Here is a 26235-nt window from a genome sequence, read left to right as displayed (position 1 = left end):
ATTGCCAACACTGAACTGTCTCTCCTTTGAAAATCACCATGGAACCAATCCCCCCGCCCTAATTAATGGGCAGCTCCTGAAACATTGCAACTTGCCAGGTAACACCGACGCTACTCTGGGGCCACTCTAAACTGGAGCAAATCATCTTAAACCTGCGTCATTTTGACATTTTTCTTCCCGCCAATGCAACTGCCTCTCCTTGGATATTTTATATAAATGATATCCAGCGTACTCCGAAAGGCAAGCCTGGATGGGTGCTAGATGCATTCTGAGTGGTAACTTCCGTTGAGGATGGAATCGGCGGTTTCAGCGGGAACATAAATGTATGTGTGTGTAATAAGTGGGGCAGTGAGACCATTCGGATTGTCCTGAATCGAATCAGTGGTTTCAATGGAATGTAATGGATATAACTTTACAATCCTATCTGACTGAAACATACCCAAAAAACACCCTGGGTATCAGTCACCGATTGGGGTTTATGCTCGGGACAGTATTGTTAACGGCACAAAAGCATACTGAGTAAAAGTATCTGAAAACTCCCCGGTTCTTTGTTCAGTGATTGACCAGGAGGGGAAGGGTGGGGAGGGGGTGGGGGTGGAATCGGGTTTGTGTCTAAATCAACACAGGCTCCAGGAGAATATTTTGAGTGATATCTCTTGGTTGTGTTTCCTGCTTTCAGATCCTGTAGGAAGCTCGACAGTTTCAGAAGTGTGCAACGTCTCCATCTCGATGTTCCTCCTCCCTGGTGAGATTACTCGAACTGGATTCAACCGCCCCCCCCCCCCCCCCCACCCCCTCCATAATCAGTGCTTCTTCACTTTTCCAGATGTTCAGTCGGGGGTGGTGTTCCACGTAAGAACATAGATCAATGGAATAACTACTGTGCAAAGGGGGCTCGAATCCCACAAAGACTGATACTGAAATTTGAATTAAGTAAAAATCTGGAATCAAAAATCTAATGACAACCGTGAAACAATTGTCGATTGTTGTAAAGACTGATCTGATTCACGAATACCATTCAAGGAAAGATATCTACCTTCCTTACTTGACCTGGCCTACCTGTGACGGCATATCCACACAACAATGCGGTTGACTCTCAAACACCATTTGATATGGCCGAACAAACCATTTAATTCAAGGAAAATTAAGGGTGGACATCCCATGAATGAAAATAAAAGCAGGGAAATGGCTGCAATTCCTCTTGTGGGTTTGTGTACAGGGCTGGGTGTGATCTATTTCACTGTGCCGTTGTGCACAGTGATACGTAGAGCTGTCTCCCATTGTTAAAGTCCTAATAGAGAGCGCGAATACACTGTTGGAAAGGTACTTGGACGCAGTGATTCGTTCACCAAACTCCGGATTGTAATTCTTGCTATTTTCATTGTAGTACCAAAGGAGCCAGCCCGGTCCCTTCCCGGGACTGTGTCGGTACCAAAGCATGGTGTATCTCCCAAGATCAAATCCACTGGTTTTACAGGTTAGGGTCAGGGTTTGCCCTATTATCCCCGTCTCTGCCTTTGGCTGGGTCAACACCACATCCGACTGGACGCCTGCTAACCGAAAGAAACAATAATTATGGTGAGGTGAATCCAGTTTGTGTCACGCCACAGGGAATGATTAATGTTAAACAGAGACTATGGGAACTTTCTGAGAATATCCAACTACTCACAGGATAAGAAGCCAATAAACAGACCGAGAGATATTGCTAGCGCCATGCTCATGGAGCTTGTGTTAACTTAGACACCCTCCTCCCGGGACTCCCTCCAGTCATTCACTGAACAGAGCACTGGCTGATCTTTAAATTCTGATCGTTAGTCACAACGGGTTGTACAAGGGCAGGGGGAGGGTTTTGACAAGACACCAATTAGAATAGAAGACACTGTCAACACGTGACAATATATCCACATCAATACAGAATGGGCGCCAACGAATTTGCATTGTTAAATAAAGCTGCAAAGATTCATTGTTACTCAGGGCGAATTGAATCATATTCCTCATGTTTCCGTTAACAGTACCGTCTGGAACATTATTTTCATTAGGGGACTGATTCCATGTTGCTTTAGCAGAATGATTTAATAAGGTAGGCTCTTAGCATGACCGTCACATGCTGTCCAAACTGCCCATTCAATTCACTGACATAACAACACCGATAATCTCCCCTGTACATTCCACAGATCGCTTCATATTCCAATTCAAGCAATATATCCAATGCTCAAGGAAATTTGTTGTTGAATCTTCATGCAGGCAATGCATTCCAGATCCCAGCTGTGTAAAGAATAATCCATTATTCTGTAGTTACGTGTGTAGTCTGGAGAATCTTTCCCAGTTTGGATGGGAGTGATTTGGAGGTGAACCTCCAGGTCGTGGTGGTCCCAGGTATCTGCTGCTCTTATCCCCTAGATGGCAGTGTTTGTAAGTTTGGAAAGTGCTGCCTAAAGAGCCTTAGCGAGTTCCTGCATGTCTAAATGTTTGCCACTGTGCCACGTCTGCCAATGTGTGTATTTGTGGAATTGGTTGCCATCAACTGAATTGCTTTGTCCTAAATAGTGTCGAGCTTCTTGAGTGTTGTTGGAGCTTCATTCATTCAGTCAACGGGCCGCAGTAGCACAGTGGCATCTGGTCCGTCGTCTTGGAGGTTAGAGAACATCCGGTGCAGATCCGGGTAGCTTTTATAGGCGATTAAGCCTAATATCTTGGATCATGATAGTATGTTCCATGCTGCGGCTGTACACTTTCCAATGATACTTGTTAAAGCACCACATGGTCGACTTTTTAGCATTGAATCACAGAAAATATGAGCGGGAATAGATCATTCGGCCCTTAGAGCCTGCTCCATCATTCATTATGATCATGGCTGATCTTCAATTGCAATACTCCTTTCTCCCTACAATCCTTCACACCATTAGAGTCTAGAAATCTATCTATTTCATTTTTAAATATATTCAGATACTTGGCCTCCGCAACTTCCGGAGGTGGAGAGTTCCACAGCTTCTGAGTGAAGGCATTTCTCATAAATGACCTATCACATATTTTGAAACGCTGACACTCTGTTCTAGACGCTCCACCCCCTCCCCCCCCCTCCACCGCCCCCCCCCCCCTCCCCAAACCCCGGAGCCAGAGGAAGCAACATTCCTGAATCCAGTCTGACCAGCCCTGTCAGGATTTGAAAAGTTTGAGTGATATTACAAAAATTTCATTCCACTTAGCAAACTGAAACCACATGAGATTTATGAGGAAGTGACTGTCCGGGTGTGATATTATCCGTACATTAGATGGATGGCCTTATTCTGTGTGGTAGAGTAACACTATGGTTCCATGAATTGTTGTCAGCAATGAATCTATTGGAGTTTAATGAAGTGGACAAACTGTGTGCAGTTCCTCTAGTTTGGGTTCTTTTTACAAATCTGGGGCTGACCCGCCTCACTGTGTTAACTGTGTACTCCAATAAGCAGCTGTTTCCTCCATCGTCAGAAACCTGACATCCAAAGCAAATATATTGTGTGCAAGCTCTTTGGAAACAGTGAATCGTCCTCGAGTCTCCCCACAGTATCAATGGAAGTCTTCATCATAGTAGGAAACTAGCCAGTCTGGCCTCTTTCAGGTACCATGACAGTACTAGTACAGCCAATAGCCACTGAAGTCGAAGCCGCTGGTATTGCAGGTCAGGGACAGGGACTACACTGGGAACCACTTCTCTGCCTCTGGCTGCGTCAGAACTACTTCCGACTGGACACCTGTTAAAGTCAAAGAGACATCCATTATCGTGATGGGCGGATCGGTGGCACAGTGGTTTTTATTCCAGGCCTGAGTACTATCTGTGTGGAGTTTAGACGTTCTCCCCGTGCCTGCGTGGGTTTCCTCTGAATGCTCCAATTTCCTTCCACAGTCCAAAGATATGCACGCTAGGTGTTCCTAAATATCGGTAGATGTCTCGATTAGGTGATTAGTAAGGGTTACGGGGACATGGCAGAGTGGGCCTGGGTGCAAACTCAATGGTGAAATTGCCTCCTTCTCACTGTTGGGATTTTATGATGATTCCTTCCCCTGTAACATACCATTGAAAGGTGAGGTTCAGCAAACACACACAGCAGGAATTTGGGGAAATGTCAAGCAGCTCACTGCAGAAGGAACCCTCCAATAGTCCGAGTAACATTGTTAACCTCATGGTCAAGAACAGGAGGAACAAGCTGCATTTCAAACTGTTTGCTGTCGCTGCAAGCTTGCTTTCAGTTATTGGTGTGTTGGGACACCAAGGTCCCTTTGCACAACAATAGCAGTTTCTGCAAGAACATACCCAGAATTTGCAACCGATAACACATTCTTTAGAGCCAATAATAATTGTGTCTTTTTCTTAAAGCAGCAAGGGCCAAATATTGAATAATTCCAATGTCACAAATGTTCATTTTTGCAGCAAATTGTGATTACTGTCTCATTCATCTCGAGATTCGCCCCTTTCCTTAGCAATAGTGTCACTCAGTTAGAACAATAATATTCTAAGGGACAAAGTGCAACCGAATGCACTAGCCCTGGTGAAATCAGAAAGGCTCTGGTCCTGGTGTGAGAGACCCCAAACACATTGGCTGCAGCTGGACTGTGAGCACAAGTGGAAATGGACAATGGTCCAATTTCCCAGCACTTGGTCCGTAGCCTTGCATGCTATAGCGTTTCAAATGCTCATCTGAATGCTTCCTAAATGTGTTGAGGGGTTACCGCCTGTACCACCCTTTCAAGCAGTCAGTTCCAGATTCCCACCATCCACTGGGTGAAAGTGTTTTGATCCCAAATCCCCTCTAAATCTGCTGACCATTACCTTAAATTTGTGTCGCCTTGTTATCGACCTCTCCACGAAGGGGAAATGTCCCTTCCTATTCACAATATCTATATCCCTCCTAATTTTGTACACCTCAATCAGTTCCACCCCCCTCCTCATTTTATCTGCTGTAAGGAAAGCACCTCCAAACTAACCAGCCTCTCTTCATCGCTGAAACGCTCCAGCCCAGGCAGCATCCTTGTCAGCCTCCTCTGCACCCTCTCTGGTGTAATCACATCCTTCAAAGTCTCTCTTCATGTATAAAAGTCAGCGTGTACCCATCTCTTGTTCAGAACTGATCACACTGTGCCTTCCTGCTTATTTATTCATAAAGTTTATTTGTTAGTGTCACAAGTAGGCTTACATTAACACTGCAATGAAGTTACTATGAAAATCCCCTAGTTGCCACATTCTGGCGCCTGTCCCGGGCACACTGAGGGAGAAGTTAGCATGGTCAAAGCACCCAACCAGTATGTCTTTTGGACAGTGGATGTAAACTGGAGCATCACGAGGAAACCCATGCAGACACGATAGGAACGTGCAAACTCTGCACAGACTGTGACCCCAAGCCGTCCATCACCTGTAAATCAGTCTCTGGTAACCATACATCCACTTTGCGTGCTAGTCCAGCAGTTGATGTGGCTGCTAATCTATCTAACTCTCTGGTGTCCATATATCTTTGTGTGTTAGTCAATCTGCCGATGAAACTATCCACTAAACTGTCCAGTGACCATATATTTGTCTTCTTTAATTCATCAGTTCGCGTGTCTATAACTCTATCTACCTAACTGTCCAGTGACCATATATCTGCCTTGTATGTGAATGCATCAATTCCTGTGTTTACCACTCTATTTATCTAGCTGTCTAGTGGCCATATATCTGTTTTGTGTGTTACTGAATCAGCTGATGTGTCTAAGAATCTAATTCACATCTGTCTGCCTGTCCATCCCTGTGTTGATGCTGCAATTCTACAACACCGACATTGGACAATGGGGCTACAAATCATGCCCAGCGTCCCCATTGCCTGGGAGAGGAACCTACAGTTTACGTAGAGGCTGCTGCCTGGAATGTGCGAGTGTGTGTGTTTAAGATGCAGAAGTATTTCCTGGAGTCACAGCTGTCACCGGTGCAACTGTCAGACTGATGATTCTGTAAGTTTTGCTCAGGGAGGAGGAAAAGCGACGCCTGGAAAATGTGGCGCTGTCACTGAAACCATCGGTGCAGCGGACGACAATATACTCGGGACTCCCTCCCATGGCTGGGTGGAGAGGTTCCCGGTACCAGACCAAGCAAGCTCTCTCCACCTCTGTGTATGAGCAGGTGATTGTCGTGGTGGCTCCCTGTTGGACCCTCACCTCTGCCTCCGGCTGGTGGATGACTGCGGATGCAGCCAGGCTACCTGAAGGATAGAGAAAATTAGAATTAAGTGGAGGTTCCAGGCACTCTATCGATTTGAAACTGGGGAGCTGCGGGGGAGGGGGAGGATGGGGTGTGCCCAATGGAGGTTGGCCCCAGTTCCCACTGCCTTTTCTCACTACTGAAGCTTTTAAATAACTATTTGTAAAATTCCAATCATTAAATAAACTCAGTCACCAGTAATGTTGCTGTGTACTTATCTCGAAAGATCAACATTAAATATAAGAATATAAAATAATTTATTGAAAGGAAATCAATGAGAATAACTAAATTAAGTTGATTTATCAGTGTCACAAGTGGGCTTACATTAACACTGCAATGAAGTTACTGTCGCCACGCTCCAGCGCCTGTTCTATTACACTGAGGGAGAGAATAGCACGGCCAATGCACCTAATCAGCACATGTTTCGGACTGCAGGAGGAAAACATAGCACCCAGAGGAAACTCACGCAGACATGGGGGGAACGTGCAGACTCTGCACAGTGACCCAAGCCGGTAATCGAATCCGGGTCCCTGGCGCTGTGAGGCAGCAGTGCTAAACATTGTGCCAAAATGCCGCCCCTAATAATTAATTAAATCCAACCACTGCGAATATTGCTCTACTTTTTCTCTAAAAGCAACATTAAATGTGGAAGAATAAAAGGCTTTCTTGAGAGGTAATCAATGAGAATGTGAAGTGTAACTCACCTGATATGATTGCTGCTAGAATGAAAGCTTTTAACCCTCGTGGGTGATCCATCTGCAAGTTGTATTTGCAATGGGTAGAATAGTACAATATATCTTGACTCGCTTCTTTATAGTGAGGAACAGGCCTGAAGAGGAAGTGCAGTTATTAGGCTTCCACCGAAATTGGAACTATGCAGCCAGCTTGTTTGTACACGATGTATTACCAAAACATCTGTAACAAGAGTGGAGTCAATGGAGAATGCGACAATTAGGAGCAGCGTCTTAGACTGCGTTGTCACTGTGTCCACTGTAATGAAAGTGAGACCGAACACATTGATACAGGCATTGGAATTGAGAGATAAGAGTGTGATAGAGGACAGTGAAACAGAGACACCAAGAGGTGGGGGTGGACATTTTGTTGGCTTTCCTGCCACCTGATGGAAGAAATAAGAATTTCTCCATCAGCAATCTCCTGCTTTGCTTTGGAACACAGTAGTTACTTCTGAAATCTTTTCAGAAGGGCGTTGCAGAAACACGGCTGTGATCATTAAATAGCGGCACGGTGTAAAAGATTAATTGCAGCGAAAAGGCAAGACTCGCAAGAAGGCAGTCATACCCAAACACAAGCACACAGACACAGATACACACAGAGTCTCTCACTTCCAGCAATCTCCCTCTGTTGGACTCTCTTCTTATTTCACATACATACTCACACACACACACACACTCGGACGCGCGCATGCACGCATACACACACTATCTTTTGCATTTCAAGGTATGGTACCTTAACAAAGGCCCTCTGAAAGTATAGATATACCATATCTACAGGATCCCCAGTGTCCACTTTGCTTGTTACATCTTCGAAGAACTCTAGCAAATTAGTCAAAACGATTTGCCCTTCGTAAAACCATGCTGACCCTAATGGATTGCATTTTGGCATTCTAATTGTCCCGTTACTACAATCTTAAAAATGGATTCTAATAACTTTAGAACGACAGGTGTCAAACTAGCTGGTGTCTGGTTTTATACCTTCTGTCTCCTTCCCGCTTTGAATATGGGCATTATATTATCTTTTTTCCAACCCACTGGAACCGTTCCCACATCCAGGAAATTTTGGAAGATTATAACCAATGTGCCTACTATCACTTTCTTTAAGACCATAAGCTGTAGGTGATTCGGCCCTGGGGACTTGACTGTCTTCAATCCCAACTGTTTGCTTAACACTTTTTCACTATTGATCATCATTTTTCTCAGTTCCTTCCTTTCTATTACCTCTGCATTTCCTGTTGCTATTGTAATGGTGCTCGATTTGCCCAGCGTGATAACTGAAGCAAGCTATTGATTGAGAGTTTCCACCATTTCTATTTCCCCCACGATTAATTCCCTAGTCGAATCCTCCAAGGGTCCAACAATCACATTCGCTCCACTCTTCACTTTTAGATATTTAAGATGCTTTTGCAGTACTTCTTTAAATGTTGTGCGTGTTTTCTTTCATAATTTACCTTGGATCTTTTTGTTACTTTTCAGTAACCCATTGTTGATCATTACATGTTTCCCAATCCTCCAGTCTGCCACAGGCCTTTGCAATATGATATGCATTAGCTTTTCTTTTCATGCTATCTTTAGCTTCCTTGCTTAGCCATGGATATTTCTCCCCCTCTTACAGTCTGTATTCCTCATGGGAATGTATTTTAGTTGGGAGGAATTAATTGTCCCCTTCAGCATTTGCCACTGATCATCAACTGTCCTGCCTTTTAGTCTTCTTTCCCAGTCCACTCGGGCCAATTTTGTCCTCATGTCTTCGTAATTCCCTGTGTTTAACTGCAGAAGTCTAGTGTGGGACTCGAGTTTCTCGTCCTCAAACTGAATTTGGAATTCTATCTAACTATGATCACTCTTGGCTAGAGGATCTTAACTATTAGATCATTATTTAATCCCTGCTGATTACACAATGCCAAATCCAGAATAGTCTGCTCCCTATAATAAAAAAAAATACTGCTGATGTTGGGATCTGAAAGAAACACAGAAAATGCTCAAAAAATCTCAGCAGATCTTACAGCATCTGTGGAGGGAGAATCGAGCCAATATTTCGAGTCAGGGTGACCCTTCCTCAGAGCTGAAGACAAGGAAAGTTGGACAAGATTTATACTGTGAGCGTGGGTTTTTTCTGGGGGTGGGGAACTATAATTGAAACAAATAGCATAGACAAAACGACAAAGGGAATGTAAATGGTGATGATCAAGGCTGAGAATGTTGCTAAGAGCGTCCATTAAGAGATTGGAATGTGTAAATGGCAGAACCGAAAGTGCACAGTCTATGAATGTGGCAGTTATCCTTAGTGGAATGGGGAGTGGGGTGGGTAGATGAAGTAAAATGAAAAGCGATATTTTAGATGTTGATAAATAGAAGTAAAAGTAGAAAATAATAAAAAAATGGACGAATGCGATGAAAAGAAGATGGCGTGGAGGTGGAGTAGAGAGGTCATGCTCTGAAATTGTTGAACTCAATCCTCAGTCCGGAAGGCTGTAATTTGTCTAATCTGAAGATGAAGTGCTGTTCCTTCATTTTACGTTGGGCTTCACTGGAACATTGGAAGAGGGCAAGGACAGACGTGTGGATAGGAGAGCAGGGTGGTGTGTCGAAGCTGCAGGAAGATCTGGATCCTGCTTGCGGACAGACCAGAATTATTCTGCAAATCACTCTGCATTGTTTTCTACAATGTAGATTAGGCAGCATCGCGAGCAGCGAATGCCATAGACGAGATTAAAGGAGATGCACGTGAAGCGCTCCTTCACCGGGAAAGAGTTTTTGGAGCCTAAGATGCTGAGGAGGGAGCAGAAGAAGGGGCAGGTATAGCATTTTCTATGGTAGCATGGAAAAGTGCCGGTGGCGGTGGGTGAGTTGCTAGGTGTGATGAAGAAGTGGAAAAGGGTGCCCCGGAGGGAATGATCCCTGTGAAATACTGGCAGGGGGAGCGAGGGGAAATTGGGTTGAAAGGTAACATTATGCAGGTGTTGGCAGAAATGGTGGAGGATGATTCTTTTAATGCGGAGGCGTGTGAGCTGGAAAGTGAGTAAAAAGCGGATGCTATCCTGGTTTTGGGAGGGAGGAGAGAGTGTGAGAGCAGTAGCCTGGGAGATGTGTGGGACACGGTTGAGAGCCGTGTCCACCACATTGGGTGGAAAATCAAGATTGGTCTGCTCTTTCGTTGGTTCCACAACATATTTCTGCAAGAAACAATCTTTAATACATTCAATGAACTTTCCCTCGAGGCTACCCTTGCCAATTTGATAAATCCACTCTACATGCATATTAAAATCATCCATGATTATTGACGTACCTTTCTTACAAGCCCCCAATATTTCCTCATTTAGACTATGCTTCACTGCCAAACGACTGTTTGGGGACCTAAATATTACTACAGCATCTCATTTCATTTCCGTCTATCCGTCTGAAATATTGAGTACCTTTGGATATTCAATTCCCAAATCTAGTTTTGCCTGCAACCATGTCTCAGTAATCGCCATTAATTCATACATATTTCTCTATATTAACTCATTAATTTTATTCCCAAAGTTTCGTGCAGTGAGGTACAAAGCCTTTAAGTTTGTTCTGTTATCAAATTTCCCCATTCTTGCACGATTTCTTGGTGTCCTATGATGTCCACACGTTCTGTCCCTTCCTTTTATTTTCTGGTAACAATCAGTTTCATCGTTAACCTTCACTCCAACCTTCTCCTTTAACTTCGATTTTAAAATTTATTTACATGCAACTGAACACTCATTCCTCCTTACCCCACTATTTAGTTTAAAGCCCTATCTACAGCCCTAGTTATTCGCCAGCATGATTCAGATTGAGTCCGCACCGATGCAACAGCTCCTTCCTGCACAAATACTGGTGCTAATATTCCATGAATTCGAACACATTTCTCCCACATGAAACTATGAGCCACACTGTTGGTTGGTTTTTCGAGGTGGCCAGATACCGTCAGTAAATCTCAGACAAAACAAGACCGACGAAGCCAGTGTCTCAGTTTAAAGACGTAACCTTTATTTTGACCAGCGGCCACCAAGAGAAATAATTAAAAGGTCAGGGCGGCTCTGATATAGAGCATCTAGTCCTCTCCAATGAAATCTGACGTATACAATTCAAATCAGGCCAATTATAGTTTTCCTTATTAATTACTCCCGCCTTTCATTAGCTTTAAATCAATCATCTTCAATATACTTAAACCAGAAATAATTTATGTTAGATACCTTTGCCAATCACATCTTACCTTCTGGCAAAATGGCAGTTCCTTAGTCCTTAGAATTCAGACGCAAACTCCTGCCTTGGCTAACCCAGATTTCTGTATCCCATAGTAACCAGACACCAGCCCCAAAGTTCAAAGGGCACGTTCCAATGAGTTCCTCTACAGGTCACTGCCAAACCAGATTAAAACTTGACTCCACGTTTGGGCATGCATCCATTTTATCTGGACAGTGAATATACCCTATTCATAAAATTTGTTTAAGTGTTCTGAATGTTCTATCCATTCGAAGCTCTACTGATGAAACTTGCATATTCTCAAGGCTTTAATATTTTTTTAGAATATGGCTCTGCCCTAATACCCTTTACCATAATGCTTCGCAGCATACTGCCTTTGGCTAAAGTGAACAATGATTCTTAAAAATATATTAATACATTCAAATCTTTAAATCATAATCACTTGTTTAAATCTCTTACTGCATTTCATATGTGTGCAAACTGCTTTCGTGTTACTTTATAAATCTGTTTTAAAGTCATTTACCTTAATGCTGGTAGTTCTGTCAGTGTCCTAATTTCTAAATGTCTAAAAATCTTTACTAACCTATTAGAATTTTTTCCCGTACACAAACGTTTACCTCTTTAATCTCATTAATCGTGTCCCAGTTAGCTCATGGCTCAGATATTAATCCAGAGATTATTACCTTTTTGGTTATGATTTTGAGTTTAGAACCTGGCTATTCATCTTCCCTTAGCAGAATGTGCATCCTTGTTCTGCCTATGTCATTCGTACATACGTCAAAAATGACAACTGGATTTTCCCCCTCCCATTCCGAATTCTCTGCAGTCCTGAGGAGGTGACCCGAAACCTGGCACCAGGGGGCAACACAATCTACAGGACTATCGCTCCTGGTCACAGAGAACATTGTCTGTGCCCCTAACTATACGATCGCCGATTACGACTAGATTCCTCCTTCCTACCCCACTTGAATGGCTCCCTGGCCCACGGTACTGTGGCCACTTCGCTCATCTGTCCTACAGTCCTCACCCTCGTCAACAGCAGGAGCAAGAATCTTGAACCTGTTGGACAAGGAGTAGGACTAAGTTTTCAGCACATCTCTCTCCGTGTTCTGTATCACTGTGTCTCTAATCCTCACCATGTTCAGGTTTTTGTGCAGCTCCCTCCGTGTTCTGTATCACTGTGTCTGTAATCCTCGCCATGTTCAGGTTTTTGTGCAGCTCTCTCCGTGTTCTGTATCACTGTGTCTGTAATCCTCGCCATGTTCAGGTTTTTGTACAGCTCTCTCCGTGTTCTGTATCACTGTGCTATGTGCTGACTCAGTCCACAGTAATACACAGCCGAGTCGCTTAGTTGCAGTTTGGAGATCTTTAACCGGCTGATTTTCTGGACAGAATCGATAGAAGCAGTAATTCTCTCCCCGGCAGCGTTTTCTTTATTGTCCCCTCCTGAAGTGTGTTTCTGCAGCAAGTATTTCAGAGTTTGCCCTGGGGGCTGACTGTACCAGTGTACTGTGTACTGACAGATTCCTGAATATTCACAGCTTAATGTAACCGTGTCATCGGCAGCAGAGATTTGGAGAGGCGGATTCTTGGATACCAGGGAAGAGGAATCTGCAGGATTAGAAAAAAAGCGTTTTGTTTAGGTTTTGCCATTTTTTAGTTGGAGATTGTGTCAGTCGCAGGAGTAGCTCAGTTTTATGCGGAGTTATTATTATTTTAATTCTAATGGAACGATATTGACTTACGCTATAAACCAGTGTACAATGAGGTGACATTTTATTTTGCACAAGTTCTAATGATCTGTAACAATGTTATTAAACTGGAGGGAGTGCAGAAGAGATTTACAAGGATGTTGCCAGGACTCAAGGGACTGAGTTATAGGGAGAGTTTGGACTTTTTCTTTTGGTGCGTAGGAGATAGAGGGGTGATCTTGTAGAAGTGTATAAGATCATAACAGGCACGGATAGGGCGAATGAACTCAGTCTTATTCCCAGGGTTGGGGAATCGAGAACAAGAGGGAATAGGGAAAGAAGTAACGGGAACCTGCAGAGCAACTTCTTTTTACACAGAGGGTGGTACGTATATGGAATGAGCTGCCGGAGGAAGTGGTTGAGGCAGCGACATTGACAACATTTCAAAGGCATTTGGACAGATACATGGATAGGAAAGGTTTAGAGAGATATGGGCCAAATGCCGGCAAATGGCTGAGCTTAGATGAGCATTTTGATCGGCATGGATCAGTTTGGACCGAAGGGCCTGTCTTTCTGCAGTAAATTCTGTGAATCCATGAATATACTTTCAGCTCAGTAGGAGCTGGTTTAACAGTGAATTATGAATGAGCAACGATCACATTCATGAACAGGAAAACAGCAGGTTTATCGGGAAAATTCATGGCTTGTGGAAGAATTCGATTTCATTTATAAAGGGGCAGCATCTACCCTAGGGGCCGAATGTCGCCCTTCCAGACGAAATGATTTTACGATATATGTTCGGTTTCAATTTCAGTTTTCCATGTTGAGAGACAAACCGAGGGAACATTTTATTGTCAGTGACGCAATCCGTTTCCAGAAATGATTGTCAGAGAGTAACGCAGCTGCGTCACATCACAGCATACAGCAAGATCCAACAAAGAATGACTGTGATTCATCAGCTCCAATGGGACCGAACCATGCCGAACAACGGTCGTCAAATGTCATACATTTATTTCAGTTTAACACTTCCTGAGAGTCTGTGTTTGCTTTTTAATCTATTTGTTTATTTTCTGTCAGTATCATGTTTTCTCCCCTTCACTTAACATTGAAATATCTAGTCAGTTTCATTTCATTTACTTTTTGCTGCTTGGGTTTCTTGTGTCGTGGGAGCATGCCCCAAAGTCTCATAGTTGCCAGTTGCGTTCATTCTGTTCAGTTTCCGCAGTGGTTTTACTGTTACTCACTGGGAACTGCCTCTTCTGGATCTCCGACAATTTCGTTTTTTCTGCTCATTAACTGATTCTCTCCCGGGTTCTCTGGGCAGAGTTTTCTCTAAGTTGTACATTTTATAGAAACTTCAGAAGAAGAAGAGACACTTCGGCCCACTCATTTATGTCTGTGGAAATACTCCAGACCAGCCTCAGCCCTCAGTTTTCTAATTGATTTTTCCCATCCAGCTCCCTGTGTCAGTCTGATCTGTTCTCCCTCGGATCTTTTCAAGTCTTCCCATAGATGCGTCAATACCTGCTGCTCCAAACATTCAATGTGACAGTGAGTTCCTCTTCCTGGCTGATATTTAAAATTCTTCTTCTTAATGTTTAGATTTTCTCTGAATCACTATTGTCAGGAGGCAGAAGTAGTTTATATAGTCTGTGATTGTATTATTGGATATTAGAAATAAGATATAGATTTAAGTGAGTTTAGTTTAGCGTTTCTGTGTAAGGTCGGGTAAAATTCTAGTTAGCTTGCTATTAAACAAAGATGTTTGCATGTATGTGGTTTTTGGTTCATTTTAAACTGTGCCTGTATTATGCTGAGGGAGTTAATGACATGAAAAATAAAAAGCTGTGAAGAAGGAATAGGCTGTTGCTTGGGAACCAGGAGCCACCTTTATGTTAGGAAGGGGTTTTACTGGACTCAAGGCCGTAGGAGATACGTAATGAGACAAAAAGCACCTCTCACAGCTCTGCCAGAAGCAGAAGCAATAAAATGGAGCAATGAGAAAAAAGAACTTCCAGAAAATAAAGAACAGATCGTTTTAGAAACCAAGGAATTGAAAAAGGTCCCAGGACAACTGAATTGAGAGGGCCAAAGGAACTCGAAACTGAACTATGTACTGTTTATCAAAGTTGAAGAAAGGGGCAGAGACAGAGGCCCCCAGCTAAATGCAGAGCTGAAATTCACAGACCTGGTGAAGTTGGCAAGCCAGCTTTCAGATATAATCATGATGTTGGTGAGACCAGTGAAGCAGTATTGGTATGGCTGCATACCTCTGAGATTGTATGGAAACTTGAATGCACATGACAATTCAAGACAAAGGAATAGTGAAAGCAAAGTGCGAAATCCTGGAAGTGGATCCTTGCTGAAAATAGCGCAGGCAAAGGGTTATTTGGTAGAATTTACCAAGACAGGACTTTTCGAGAGTGGGAATGGGAAACACTCGTGTGGATGCCAGAGTCCAGTGAGGCCAGTTGGTTCACATCAGTATAATGATCTGCGGGGTTGTGAGGAGCAATCCACAGAAATTCGATTGGGTGGCATCGACAATTAGGTTTTGGAATGGGGTGTAGCTGGCCACAGTGGCCTATTGCTATACAGGGACTGCATTTACGGAGAACAGTATAGCAAAGATATATTTTGCAACCTGTGTTATCCTTAAAGTCTGCGTACAGTCATGAGGAGTTGGGCTGAAGGAGAATTGTGTCATAGTAAAACTTTTCATGTTTAATAAATGTTTGTTTCTTCTGTTACTAAAAGCTAATTGGCCATCCAGTTACTCCATTCCCCCAATTGTTCTAAAACAGAAGAAAACACTACATTATTTCTAGCCAGAGTTGCACCTGGGAGTTTCCCATCCAGTAGTAACATCAACTGGGATCGTAACACTATCAGATGTTAATAGCCCCTTGCTCCAGACATACCCAAAAATAAATAGTTTGGCCACATCCATCTCATTAACCCGTTCATTAGTTGAACGATTTCAATGAGTCCTCTTTGCTGTTCTCCAATCTCTAGACGAAAAGAGACCCAGCATGTTCCCCCCGTCCAGAGATTGTTGCTGATTGCTTTCCTGAGAAATGCAGACATAGAAGCAACATTTCCAACTGATAGAAGCAAGAGTGGCTGTTCCACATTTCAAAGCTACGCAGTCACTCAGTGATGTTGCAGTTTATCTTCTGCCTCAACAAGAAACTGACCCATTGGTAGGACAGACTCAGCAGACCTGGCGGCACAATGGGATATAATCGGAAGCGACTTGCCCGGAGAGTCCTCAATATCCTCCCTCGACTGCATGAAGACTCATTACATCAGATCAGACATTGGCAAAGAAACCTGCTGATTCCCGCGTGCCTCTGCTGATGTGTCTACACTCCTCCATGTTGAACAACACATGGAGGAAGGACTGAGGATTGCGAGGGTGCAGAATGTATAATGGTAGGGGGACTTCAATATCCATCGCTACGACTCTCTCGCTAGCACATAGCAAGATATAAGTGCTAGACTGGCAACTACCAAGAGGGAATAATGCATACTTGACCTCACCCTCAGCAACCTGACTGTCGCAGCTGCACCACCAGAGCAGTATCAGTAGGACTGGCCACATAAAATCCTTGTGGACACAAAGTCCTGTTTTCACATTGAGCTACGCTCCATCTTGTAGTGCGGCACCGTCACCGGACCGAATAGAATAGATTTCGAGCAGATCTAGCAACTCATTGCTCGGCATCCATGAAGCACTATGGGCCATCAGCAGCAGAATTGTACTCAAACACAATCTGTAACCTCATGGCCCAGCATGTCCCCTGCATTGACATTAGCAAACGAGGGAGTTACACTGGTCAATGAAGACTTTAGAAGGCAATCCCAGCAGCAACACCCGGCGTCCCTATAAATGAGTTGTCAATCTGCTGAAGATAAGGCTAAACCATTGGCAACAATCTTCATCCACAGGTATCGAGTGGGTGATGCATCTCGACCTCCTCCGGAGGTCCCCAGCATCAGTGATGTCAGTCTTCATCCAGTTTGATTAACTCCACGTGACTTCAGGACCGGCTGAAGGCACTGGATGCTGCAAAGGCTATGGGCCCTGGAAATATCCCGGCAATATTACTGAAGACTTGTGCTCCAGAACTAACCACTAACGGTGGTAAATAAGAAAAAGTGATTTGTTAAATTGAGGGTATTTAAAGAAATATCAGGTACAACGTCAGTAATTTCAGTCACTGATTTCTCGATTACAACATTCCTCTGGACCACCAATAAGTACACTTAGACCTGAAGTCCGTTGTGTCATTTTCCTTTTTGTCACCTGGGTCAGGTATTGAATGAGTCGCTGCTGTTAAATGAATTGGCCGCAGTGATATTCATCTCATTCAGCCGGTATACTATTGATATTGCAAGGGTAGGACTGCAATCTACTGCCCAAGAGAAAGCTCTGGGACCCTGCACCGGGTTGTAAGCGACAGACAGATCTCCCTCAGTCACATTTAGTAGCCAGAGTGGATTCCGGAGTGTTGTAAACTTGAGCTTGTTAAAAACTATCAGAAGTGACAGAGTTCTTGATGTTGACGTGCCCCTTTCAATCAATAATCTCCCAGATGCTGTCAACTCCCACATCACATCTAACACGAGCACCCGCACCCCACGCCTCACCACCCTTTACCCCGAACCCACTGCCCACCCCCCCCCCCCCCCACCCCCGCCCCGCACGAGCTTCGCCCCGCTATCCTTGTCCCGCTGACCGCCGACTCCATCAGGTCTCACAGACATTTTTCCCGGGACTGACCTGGACCCGACTCCAGAATCACATCCAGCTCCCAACTCGAAATCTGTAACGGATGATTTTCCACAGGAAGATTGGATTGGATTGAAACGAGACAGATCACAATGATAAAGTGATCGGGAACATTAAACGATAAAATCTGTAACACGGCGGGGTTTGGAACCACTTACCGGCTGTGACAGTCACCACCGTCCCGGATCCATCTACAGAATCATCATCGGCCCACAGTGGCACCGCTCTCAGTCTCCTCAGTACAAGATCCACCGACATCTCAATCTGCCGGGAAATCATCACCACTCATTCAGTAGTGTCCAATTTTTGGGGGGATTTAAAATTAATAAATAATATTCATTGTTTCAAAGTCTCTGTCCGTTCAAATTGTACTTTGTGAGGTCCGAGTTCTCAGTAAATGGCCGCAGGAAGGAAATATTCACTTCATACATCGCAAAAAAAATTAAAGAAAGATGGGAATGGTGGGGATTACAGTAACAGTAGTCCAGATTACAGCGAAAATAACATCAAATCAATGATTCACTATCTGGGCCCTGAGAATTTATATTGTAATTGTGCACAGGTATTTGCTCAGCTCCTTTTCACTGTGACCGCCCCCCAACCATTTGCACAGTGTTACAATTCAGTATCAAAACCTCGGGTACTGGGTGGGATGTTGGAACATTAATTAAACAGCGCGCAGTGTGGGCTGTGAGTCCAGAATCCCATCTGGTGTGAGGGTTTGCAACTGGGATCAATCATTCCCATTCTCCATTCACCGACAACATTCCCAGGAAAGACACCACCATCCACTCACATTCCGTGTTTATAAAACTCAAAAGGTTCATGGTAGTAATCAGGTCTCATTAAAACAGAGAGTATGAGACGCTATTGTGGGGGGTTGGCCGGGGGCGGGTGGTGGAGGGGGGAGGGGGTGGGCGGTGTTCAGGGCAGATTAACTCCGGTTTATCATTTGGTTCTGTGAGAATCTGCAGGGAGAGCTTTTGTATCGCTGGAAGTCGAGGCCCATCACGGTGTGTAGTACCAGTAATCAGCTTTACAGTAATAGGTGGCGGTGTCTTCAACTCGCACATCCCGAATTTCCAGCGAAAATGTCTTTTTTGCTCTGTTCACAGACACAACAAATCTCCCTCCGCTGGAGATCCGCTCCCGCTCCGTCCCGGTCTGGGTTTGTCTGAAGAAATATCCATTTTGGAAATAATAGCCCCAATTATGACCGTAAAAGATACAGGTGATGGTGAGAGACTGACACTCCTTCCTGGTCAACGCTGCCGGGCTCTGCGTTACTGACTGACTGAAAGATCCTGGAAATTAAAGAGGGAGAGTTTAATGGACCATCAGAGGAGAACCACACAACGGGGCTGAAACCCCAGACAGTGTCTGTAATTGGGATGGACTGGGACAGATTTATATTCAATCCACACATTGTGGATTAGTTTGATCGGTACTCACGGGGTAAACAGACAGATAGGGTGAAAACAAGGAGGATTCCCATCACTCTACTGTCCGGAGCTGATGGTTTAAATGACGGGAGCTGTAAACTGCAGAGCTGGGCTGCTCTGGGACACTGGATCTCAGAGCTGAACTGAAATACTTCAGGCCCAAACGTCGTCAATTTAGGCCACACCCATTGTTTAAAATAAAACTCGAGAATCTAAAGGTGGCAGAAAGCTGTGAACATTCAGTAGAGGCTCCACAGTTATCGCTGCCTCTGAGCTCCCGACCCCAGAATCTCGTTCCGCGACCCCTCTGGGTGTTGCCACCCAGAGTTTGTGAATGTCCCTTTTTGTCAAAAGCAAGTAAGATTGTTTTTTTTTTCAGTGTCCAAGTGCAGAGATGGCATTTTGGGCAGTGATATGCTCCTCCTGCCAGATGTGGAAGATTAGGGAACTTTCTAGTGCCCCTGACGTCTATGTCTGCGGGAAGTGTGACTAGCTGCCGCTCCTCACAGACCGCATGGTTCGGTTGGAGCAGCAGCTGGAAACACGCTCACGGGATCCAGGGTGAGGTAGCTAAATGGATACAAAATTGGCTTGATGACAGAAGACAGAGGGTGGTTATAGAGGGTTTGTCTTTCAAACTAGAGGCCTGTGACCAGCGGTGTGCCTCAGGGATGAGTGCTGGGTCCACTGCTATTTGTCGCTTATGTTAATGATTTGGATGAGAATTTAGGAGGCGTGGTTAGTACATTTGCAGGTGACACCAAGATCGGTGGCATAGTCGGCAGTGAAGAAGATTATCAACGATTGCAACAGGATCTTTATCAATTGGGCTAGTGGACTGATGAATGGAAGATGGAGTTTAATTTAGATGAATCCGAGGTAATCCATTTTAGTCTATCGAACCAGGACAGGACTTATTCATTTAATGGGTGGGATTGTGGTCAGTGCAGACTCGATGGGCCGAATGGCCTCCTTCTGCGCTGTAGGGTTTCTATGATTTCTATGAACTAAGAGCAGGATCTCTGGGGTTGTAATCTCAGGATTACCCCCCATGCCACGTACTAGTGAGGCTTGCAACAGGGAGATAATACAGTTAAATACTTGGCTAAAGAGCCGGTGTAGGAGGGAGGGCTTTAGATATATGAATCACCGGGATGTCATCCGACAACTGAAGGGTCTTACTGGAGGGTTGTGTTATTTTTTCTTGTTCCTATTATTTTTATTTTAATACAAATCAATGCTGATGAGCCTATTCACAGAATTGATACCAATCTCAGGAACAGATACAGGCGAACTCGAATGACATACTTACACGAACACATTCACAGACATACACTCTCAAACAGACACAGGAAAACTCACAGGCACACACACAAACACATGTAGATATACGCAATCTCAGACAAAAAACTACAGGCGAACTGGCAGACACACCCCAAACACATTCACGGACGCACACAGACGCGCAAACAAAAACATAGACTGACACAAACACAAGCACAGACACACACTCACAGACATACACACGATCACACACACTCTCACAAACACAGAGACAAACTGAGACACTGAAGGGTTGATACCAATCTCACTCTAATCCACCTGCTGGGCACTAAAATAACAACAGAAGCGAATCTAAAGCTCGTTGTGTGGGTTTTTTTGCGTAATGAGAAAATGTATAAATATACCCCATAGCTCAGAATGGGAATGGAATTGATGATTTCTCTGCTGTCTATGATCTCTTTGAACAAATGTAGAATTGGAGAGATTATAAAGTTTGAATTGTAATATCTAATGGTGCAAAGTATTTGGGTGCAGAGTGGATTCGATAAAGGCTGGAAGACAGACTGAGGTAATGAGATTGAAGCTGCTGTTCTGAGTGAATGGTTTTGTTGCAGGGAGGGATGGATGGATAGGGGAGAGAGGGGTGGATGGAGAGAGGGAGGGAGGGTGAGATGAATGGAGGGAGAGATGGATAGATAGGGGTGAATGTAAGAAGCTGAAGTTAACAGTGAAAGAGGTTCCCAGTGTCTCTGAGCAGCTGAACTGGGGAAGCCTTTGGGCAGAAACTGTGCTGCTGCTGTTTCCCCTCCTGGCTAGCAGGAGTCGCTTTAATGCTCCCCGGGAGCTGCTCCTCCCAGTGCTACCTCTTGCCCGCCCATGCCCGGCCGCTGCTTGTTGGCGAAACATCCGAGCCTGTGACAGGGGCGGGACCGGTCGTCATTTTGCCATGACGTCACTGCCCCCCCGCCCCCCCATGGAGAAAATGGAGAAAATGAGAGAAATTCTCAGTCGGACATCCCGCCAGGAGCTGAATTAAAATTAAATAAAGTACACATTTTTATAAAGAAGCCGGTGGCGAAACGGCGCATGCGCTGAGTGTGGGCCCGATTTGTAAAAATCGCAATAAAAAAAACGACGCTCCCAAATCTAAAAGGAGCCGATAGTCTTACGGGAGAAGATGTTAATAATAATCATCAACATTTAAAATATTAAAAAACTAAACTGTAGCTGCTTGTGCGCATGTGCGGGAGGGGAATTTTCCCAGTGGGCAGCGCGCGGGCCGCCGCCGCATTGACGTGAGGGAGACCCCCGAGCAACCCAAGATGGCCGCATGCCAGCTCCCCGGCAACGCATGCTGGCCCCCAGCGGGGAGTGTGATTGTGCAGCAAGCGCAGTGAGATCTGTCTGCAGCCATTGTCCAAATTGCCCCTTTTGGATGTGGTTGGGATGGTGCAGCAGATGTAGCAACAAACCCAATTTCAATGGGGGGAGAGAAGTTGCAATGCTGCTCCCTGTTGTTCACTTCTCCCAGTCTCAGCATTGCAGAGTGTTCACACAAGAGTACTTTGTCACAGCAGCATCTTGTTGAAGTTGTACAAGACATTGGTAAGGCCACACTTGGAATACTGTGTACAGTTCTGGTCACCCTATTATAGGAAGGATATTATTAAACGAGAAAGAGAAGAGAAAATATTTACTAGGATGCTACCGGGACTTGATGGTTTGAGTTATCACGAGAGGCTGGATAGACTGGGACTTTTTTCCCTGATGCGTAGGCGACTGAAGGGTGATCCTATAGAGATCCATAAAATAATGAGGAGCAAAGATCAACTAGACAGTCAATATCTTTTCCCAAATGCAGGGGAGCCTAAAGCTAAAGGGCATAGGTTTAAGGTGAGAGGGGAGAGATACAAATGTGTCCAGAGGGGCAATTGTTTTCACACAGAGGGTGGTGAGTGTCTGGAACAAGCTGCCAGAAGTAGAGGGATAGAGGCAGAGGGATAAAAGGTTGGGGGGGGGGTGGCATTGTTGGTCAGGGAAAATGTTACAGCGGTACTCAGGCAGGGTAGATGAGGGAGCTTGTCTACCGAGGCCCTATGGGTGGAGCTGAGAAACAGGAAAGGTATGACCACATTAATGGGCTTGTATTATAGACCACCCAATAGTCAGCGAGAATTGGAGGAGCAAATCAGCGGAGAGATAGCTGACAACTGCAAGAAACATAAAGTTGTGATATTAGGGGATTTTAATTTTCCACATATAGATTGGGACTCGCATACTGTTAAAGGTTTAGACGGGGTAGAGTTTGTAAAATGTGTTCAGAATTTTCTCCATCAGTATATAGAGGTGCCAACTAGAGAGGATGCGATATTGGTACTCCTATTGGGAAATGAGTTAGGGCAGGTGATGGATGTGAGTGTGAGGGAACACTTTGGATCCAGTGATCATAATGCCATTAGTTTCAACCTGATCATGGATAAGGATAGATCTGGTCCTCGGGTTGAAGTTCTGAATTGGAAAGAGGGCCAAATTTGATGAAATGAGAAGGGATCTGGGATGTCTGGATTGGCACAGGCTGTTCTCTGGTAAGGATGTAAATGGAAAGTGGGAGGCCTTCAAAGGAGAAATTTTGAGAGTGCAGAGTTTGTATGTTCCTGTGAGGATTAAAGGCAAAGTAAATAGGATTAAGGAACCTTGGTTCTCGAGGGAGATTGTAACACTGATTAAGAGGAAGAGAGAGTTGTATGAAATGTACAGGCAGCAAGGAACAGATCAGATGCTCGAGGAGTATAAAAAGTGCAAGAAGCTACTTAAGAGGGAAATCAGGAGGGCTAAAAGAAGACATGAGGTTGCATTGGCAGACAGAGTGAAGGAAAACCCAAAGAGCTTCTATATGTATGTTAGGAGCAAAAGGATAGTGAGGGATAAAATTGGTCCTCTTGAAGACCAGAGTGGTAGACTGTGTATGGAACCAAAAGAGATGGGGGAGATACTAAATGGTTTATTTGCATCCTTATTTACTGAGGAAACGGGCATGGAGTCTACGGAAATAGGGCAAACAGGTAGGGAGGTCATGGAACCTTTACAGATTAAAGGGGAGGAGGTGCTCGCTGTCTTGAGGCAAATCAGAGTGGATAAATCCCCAGGACCTGACAGGGTATTCCCACGGACCTTGAGGGAAGCTATTGTTGAACTTGCAGGGGCCCTGGCAGACATATTTAAAATGTCAGTATTCACGGGGGAGGTGCCGGATGATTGGAGGGTGGCTCATGTTGTTCCGTTGTTTAAAAAAGTTTCCAAAAGAAATCCGGGAAATTATCGGCCAGTAAGTTTGACGTCGGTGGTGGGCAAGTTATTGGAAGGGCTGATAAGGGATAGGATCTACAAATATTTGGATAGACAGGGACTTATTAGGGAGAGTCAACATGGCTTTGTGCGTGGTAGGTCATGTTTGACCAATCTATTAGAGTTTTTCGAGGAGGTTACCAGGAAAGTGGATGAAGGGAAGGCGGTGGATGTTGTCTACCTGGATTTCAGCAAGGCCTTTGACAAGGTCCCTCATGGGAGGTTAGTTAGGAAGGTTCAGTCGCGCGGTATACATGGGGAGGTAGTAAATTGGATTAGACACTGGCTTAATGGAAGAAGCCAGAGAGTGGTTGTGGAGGATTGCTTCTCTGAGTGGAGGCCTGTGACAAGTGGTGTGCCGCAGGGATCAGTGTTGTGTCCATTGTTGTTTGACATCTATATCAATGATCTGGATGATAATGTGGTCAATTGGATCAGCAAGTTTGCTGATGATACAAAGATTGGAGGTGTAGTGGACAGTAATAGAACATAGAACATTACAGCGCAGTACAGGCCCTTCGGCCCTCGATGTTGCGCCGACCAGTGGTCCCAATCTAAAGCCCCTCTAATCTACACTATTCGAATATCACCCAGATGTTTATCCAATAACCACTTGAACGCTCTCAACGTTGACGAGTCCAACACTGCTGCAGGCAGGGCATTCCACGCCCTTACTACTCTCTGAGTAAAGAACCTACCTCTAACATCTGCCCTATATCTCTCACCCCTCAATTTTGAGCTATGTCCCCTCGTGCTAGCCAACACCATCTGAGGAAAAAGGCTCTCACTATCCACCCTATCTAATCCTCTGATCATCTTGTATGCCTCTATTAAGTCACCTCTTAACCTTCTTCTCTCTAACGAAAACAACCTCAAGCCCCTCAGCCTTTCCTCATATGATTTTCCCACCATACAAGGCAACATCCTGGTAAATCTCCTCTGCACCCTTTCCAACACTTCCACATCTTTCCTATAATACGGCGACCAGAACTGTACGCAATACTCCAAATGGGGCCGCACCAGAGTTTTGTACAGTTGCAGCATGACCTCCTGGCTCCGAAACTCAATCCCTCTACCAATAAAAGCTAACACACCGTATGCCTTCTTAACAACCTTATCAACCTGGGTGCCAACTTTCAGGGATCTATGCACATGGACACCCAGATCCCTCTGTTCATCCACACTACCAAGTATCTTACCATTAGCCCAGTACTCTGTATTCCTGTTACTCCTTCCAAAGTGAATCACCTCACAGTTTTCCGCATTAAACTCCATTTGCCACCTCTCAGCCCAACTCTGCAGCTTATCTATGTCCCTCTGTAACCTGCCACTTCCCTGCGCACTGTCTACAACTCCACCGACTTTAGTGTCATCCGCAAATTTACTAATCCATCCTTCCACGCCCTCATCCAAGCCACTAATAAAAATGACAAACAGCAGTGGCCCCAAAACAGATCCTTGCGGTACACCACTAGTAACTGAACTCCAGGATGAATATTTCCCATCAACCACCACCCTTTGTTTTCTTACAGCTCGCCAATTCCTGATCCAAACCACTAAATCACCCTCAATCCCATGTGCCCGTATTTTCTGCAAAAGCTTACCATGGGGGACCTTATCAAACGCGTTGCTGAAATCCATATACACCACACCAACCGCTTTACCCTCATCCACCTCTTTGGTCACCTTCTCAAAGAACTCAATAAGGTTTGTGAGGCACGACCTACCCTTCACAAAACCGTGCTGACTATCCCTAATCAAATTATTCCTTTCGAGGTGATTATAAATCCTATCTCTTATAATCCTTTCCAATACTTTGCCCACAACAGAAGTAAGGCTCACCGGTGTATAATTACCAGGGTTGTCCCTACTCCCCTTCTTGAACAAGGGGACAACATTTGCTATCCTCCAGTCTTCTGGCACTGCTCCTGGAGACAATTACAACACAAAGATCAAAGCCAAAGGCTCTACAATCTCCTGTCTAGCCTCCCAGAGAATCCTAGGATAAATCCCATCCGGCCCAGGGGACTTACCTATGTTTACCCTTTCCAGAATTGCTAACACCTCTTCCTTATGAACATCAATCCCATCCAGTCCAACAGCCTGCATCTCAGTACTCCCCTCAACAACACTGTCCCTCTCCAGTGTGAATACCGACGAAAAATATTCATTTAGTGCCTCTCCTATCTCTTCAGACGCCACGCACAACTTCCCACTCCTGTCCTTGACTGGCCCTAATCTTACCCTAGTCATTCTTTTACTCCTGACATACCTATAGAAAGCTTTAGGGTTTTCCTTGATCCTACCTGCCAAAGACTTCTCATGTCCCCTCCTGGCTCTTCTTAACTCTTTCTTTAGGTCCTTCCTGGCTAACTTGTAACTCTCAAGCGCCCTAACTGAGCCTTCACGTCTCATCTTAACATAAGTCTCCTTCTTCCTCTTCACAAGAGATTCAACCTCCTTAGTAAACCACGGTTCCCTCACACGTCTGCTTCCTCCCTGCCTGATAGGTACATATTTA

The 26235-nt window shown here is 44.7% G+C and overlaps 1 protein-coding gene and 1 gene segment (V, D, J or C); one reads left to right on the top strand and one right to left on the bottom strand.

Annotated features, from left to right (window-relative positions):
- LOC144480892 (uncharacterized) overlaps positions 1 to 19138 on the bottom strand; it is a 52852-nt gene extending 33714 nt beyond the window's left edge. Inside the window, exons 1-6 of the mRNA XM_078200524.1 lie at positions 19096 to 19138; positions 18668 to 18947; positions 17802 to 17878; positions 12475 to 12768; positions 6092 to 6209; positions 3606 to 3734 (exon numbers count right to left, since the gene is read on the bottom strand). Coding sequence (XP_078056650.1) covers positions 3606 to 3734; positions 6092 to 6209; positions 12475 to 12768; positions 17802 to 17878; positions 18668 to 18947; positions 19096 to 19138 — 941 coding nt within the window. The remainder of the gene's footprint in view (positions 1 to 3605; positions 3735 to 6091; positions 6210 to 12474; positions 12769 to 17801; positions 17879 to 18667; positions 18948 to 19095) is intronic.
- Positions 1 to 26235, top strand: part of LOC144481024 (Ig heavy chain C region-like) — a 369241-nt gene that overhangs the window by 279445 nt on the left and 63561 nt on the right.

This window comes from Mustelus asterias, chromosome 30, assembly GCF_964213995.1.
Source record: "Mustelus asterias chromosome 30, sMusAst1.hap1.1, whole genome shotgun sequence".
NCBI lineage: Eukaryota > Metazoa > Chordata > Chondrichthyes > Carcharhiniformes > Triakidae > Mustelus > Mustelus asterias.
Note: the sequence above shows the minus strand (reverse complement) of the source record. Positions and strands in the feature narration are given on the sequence as shown.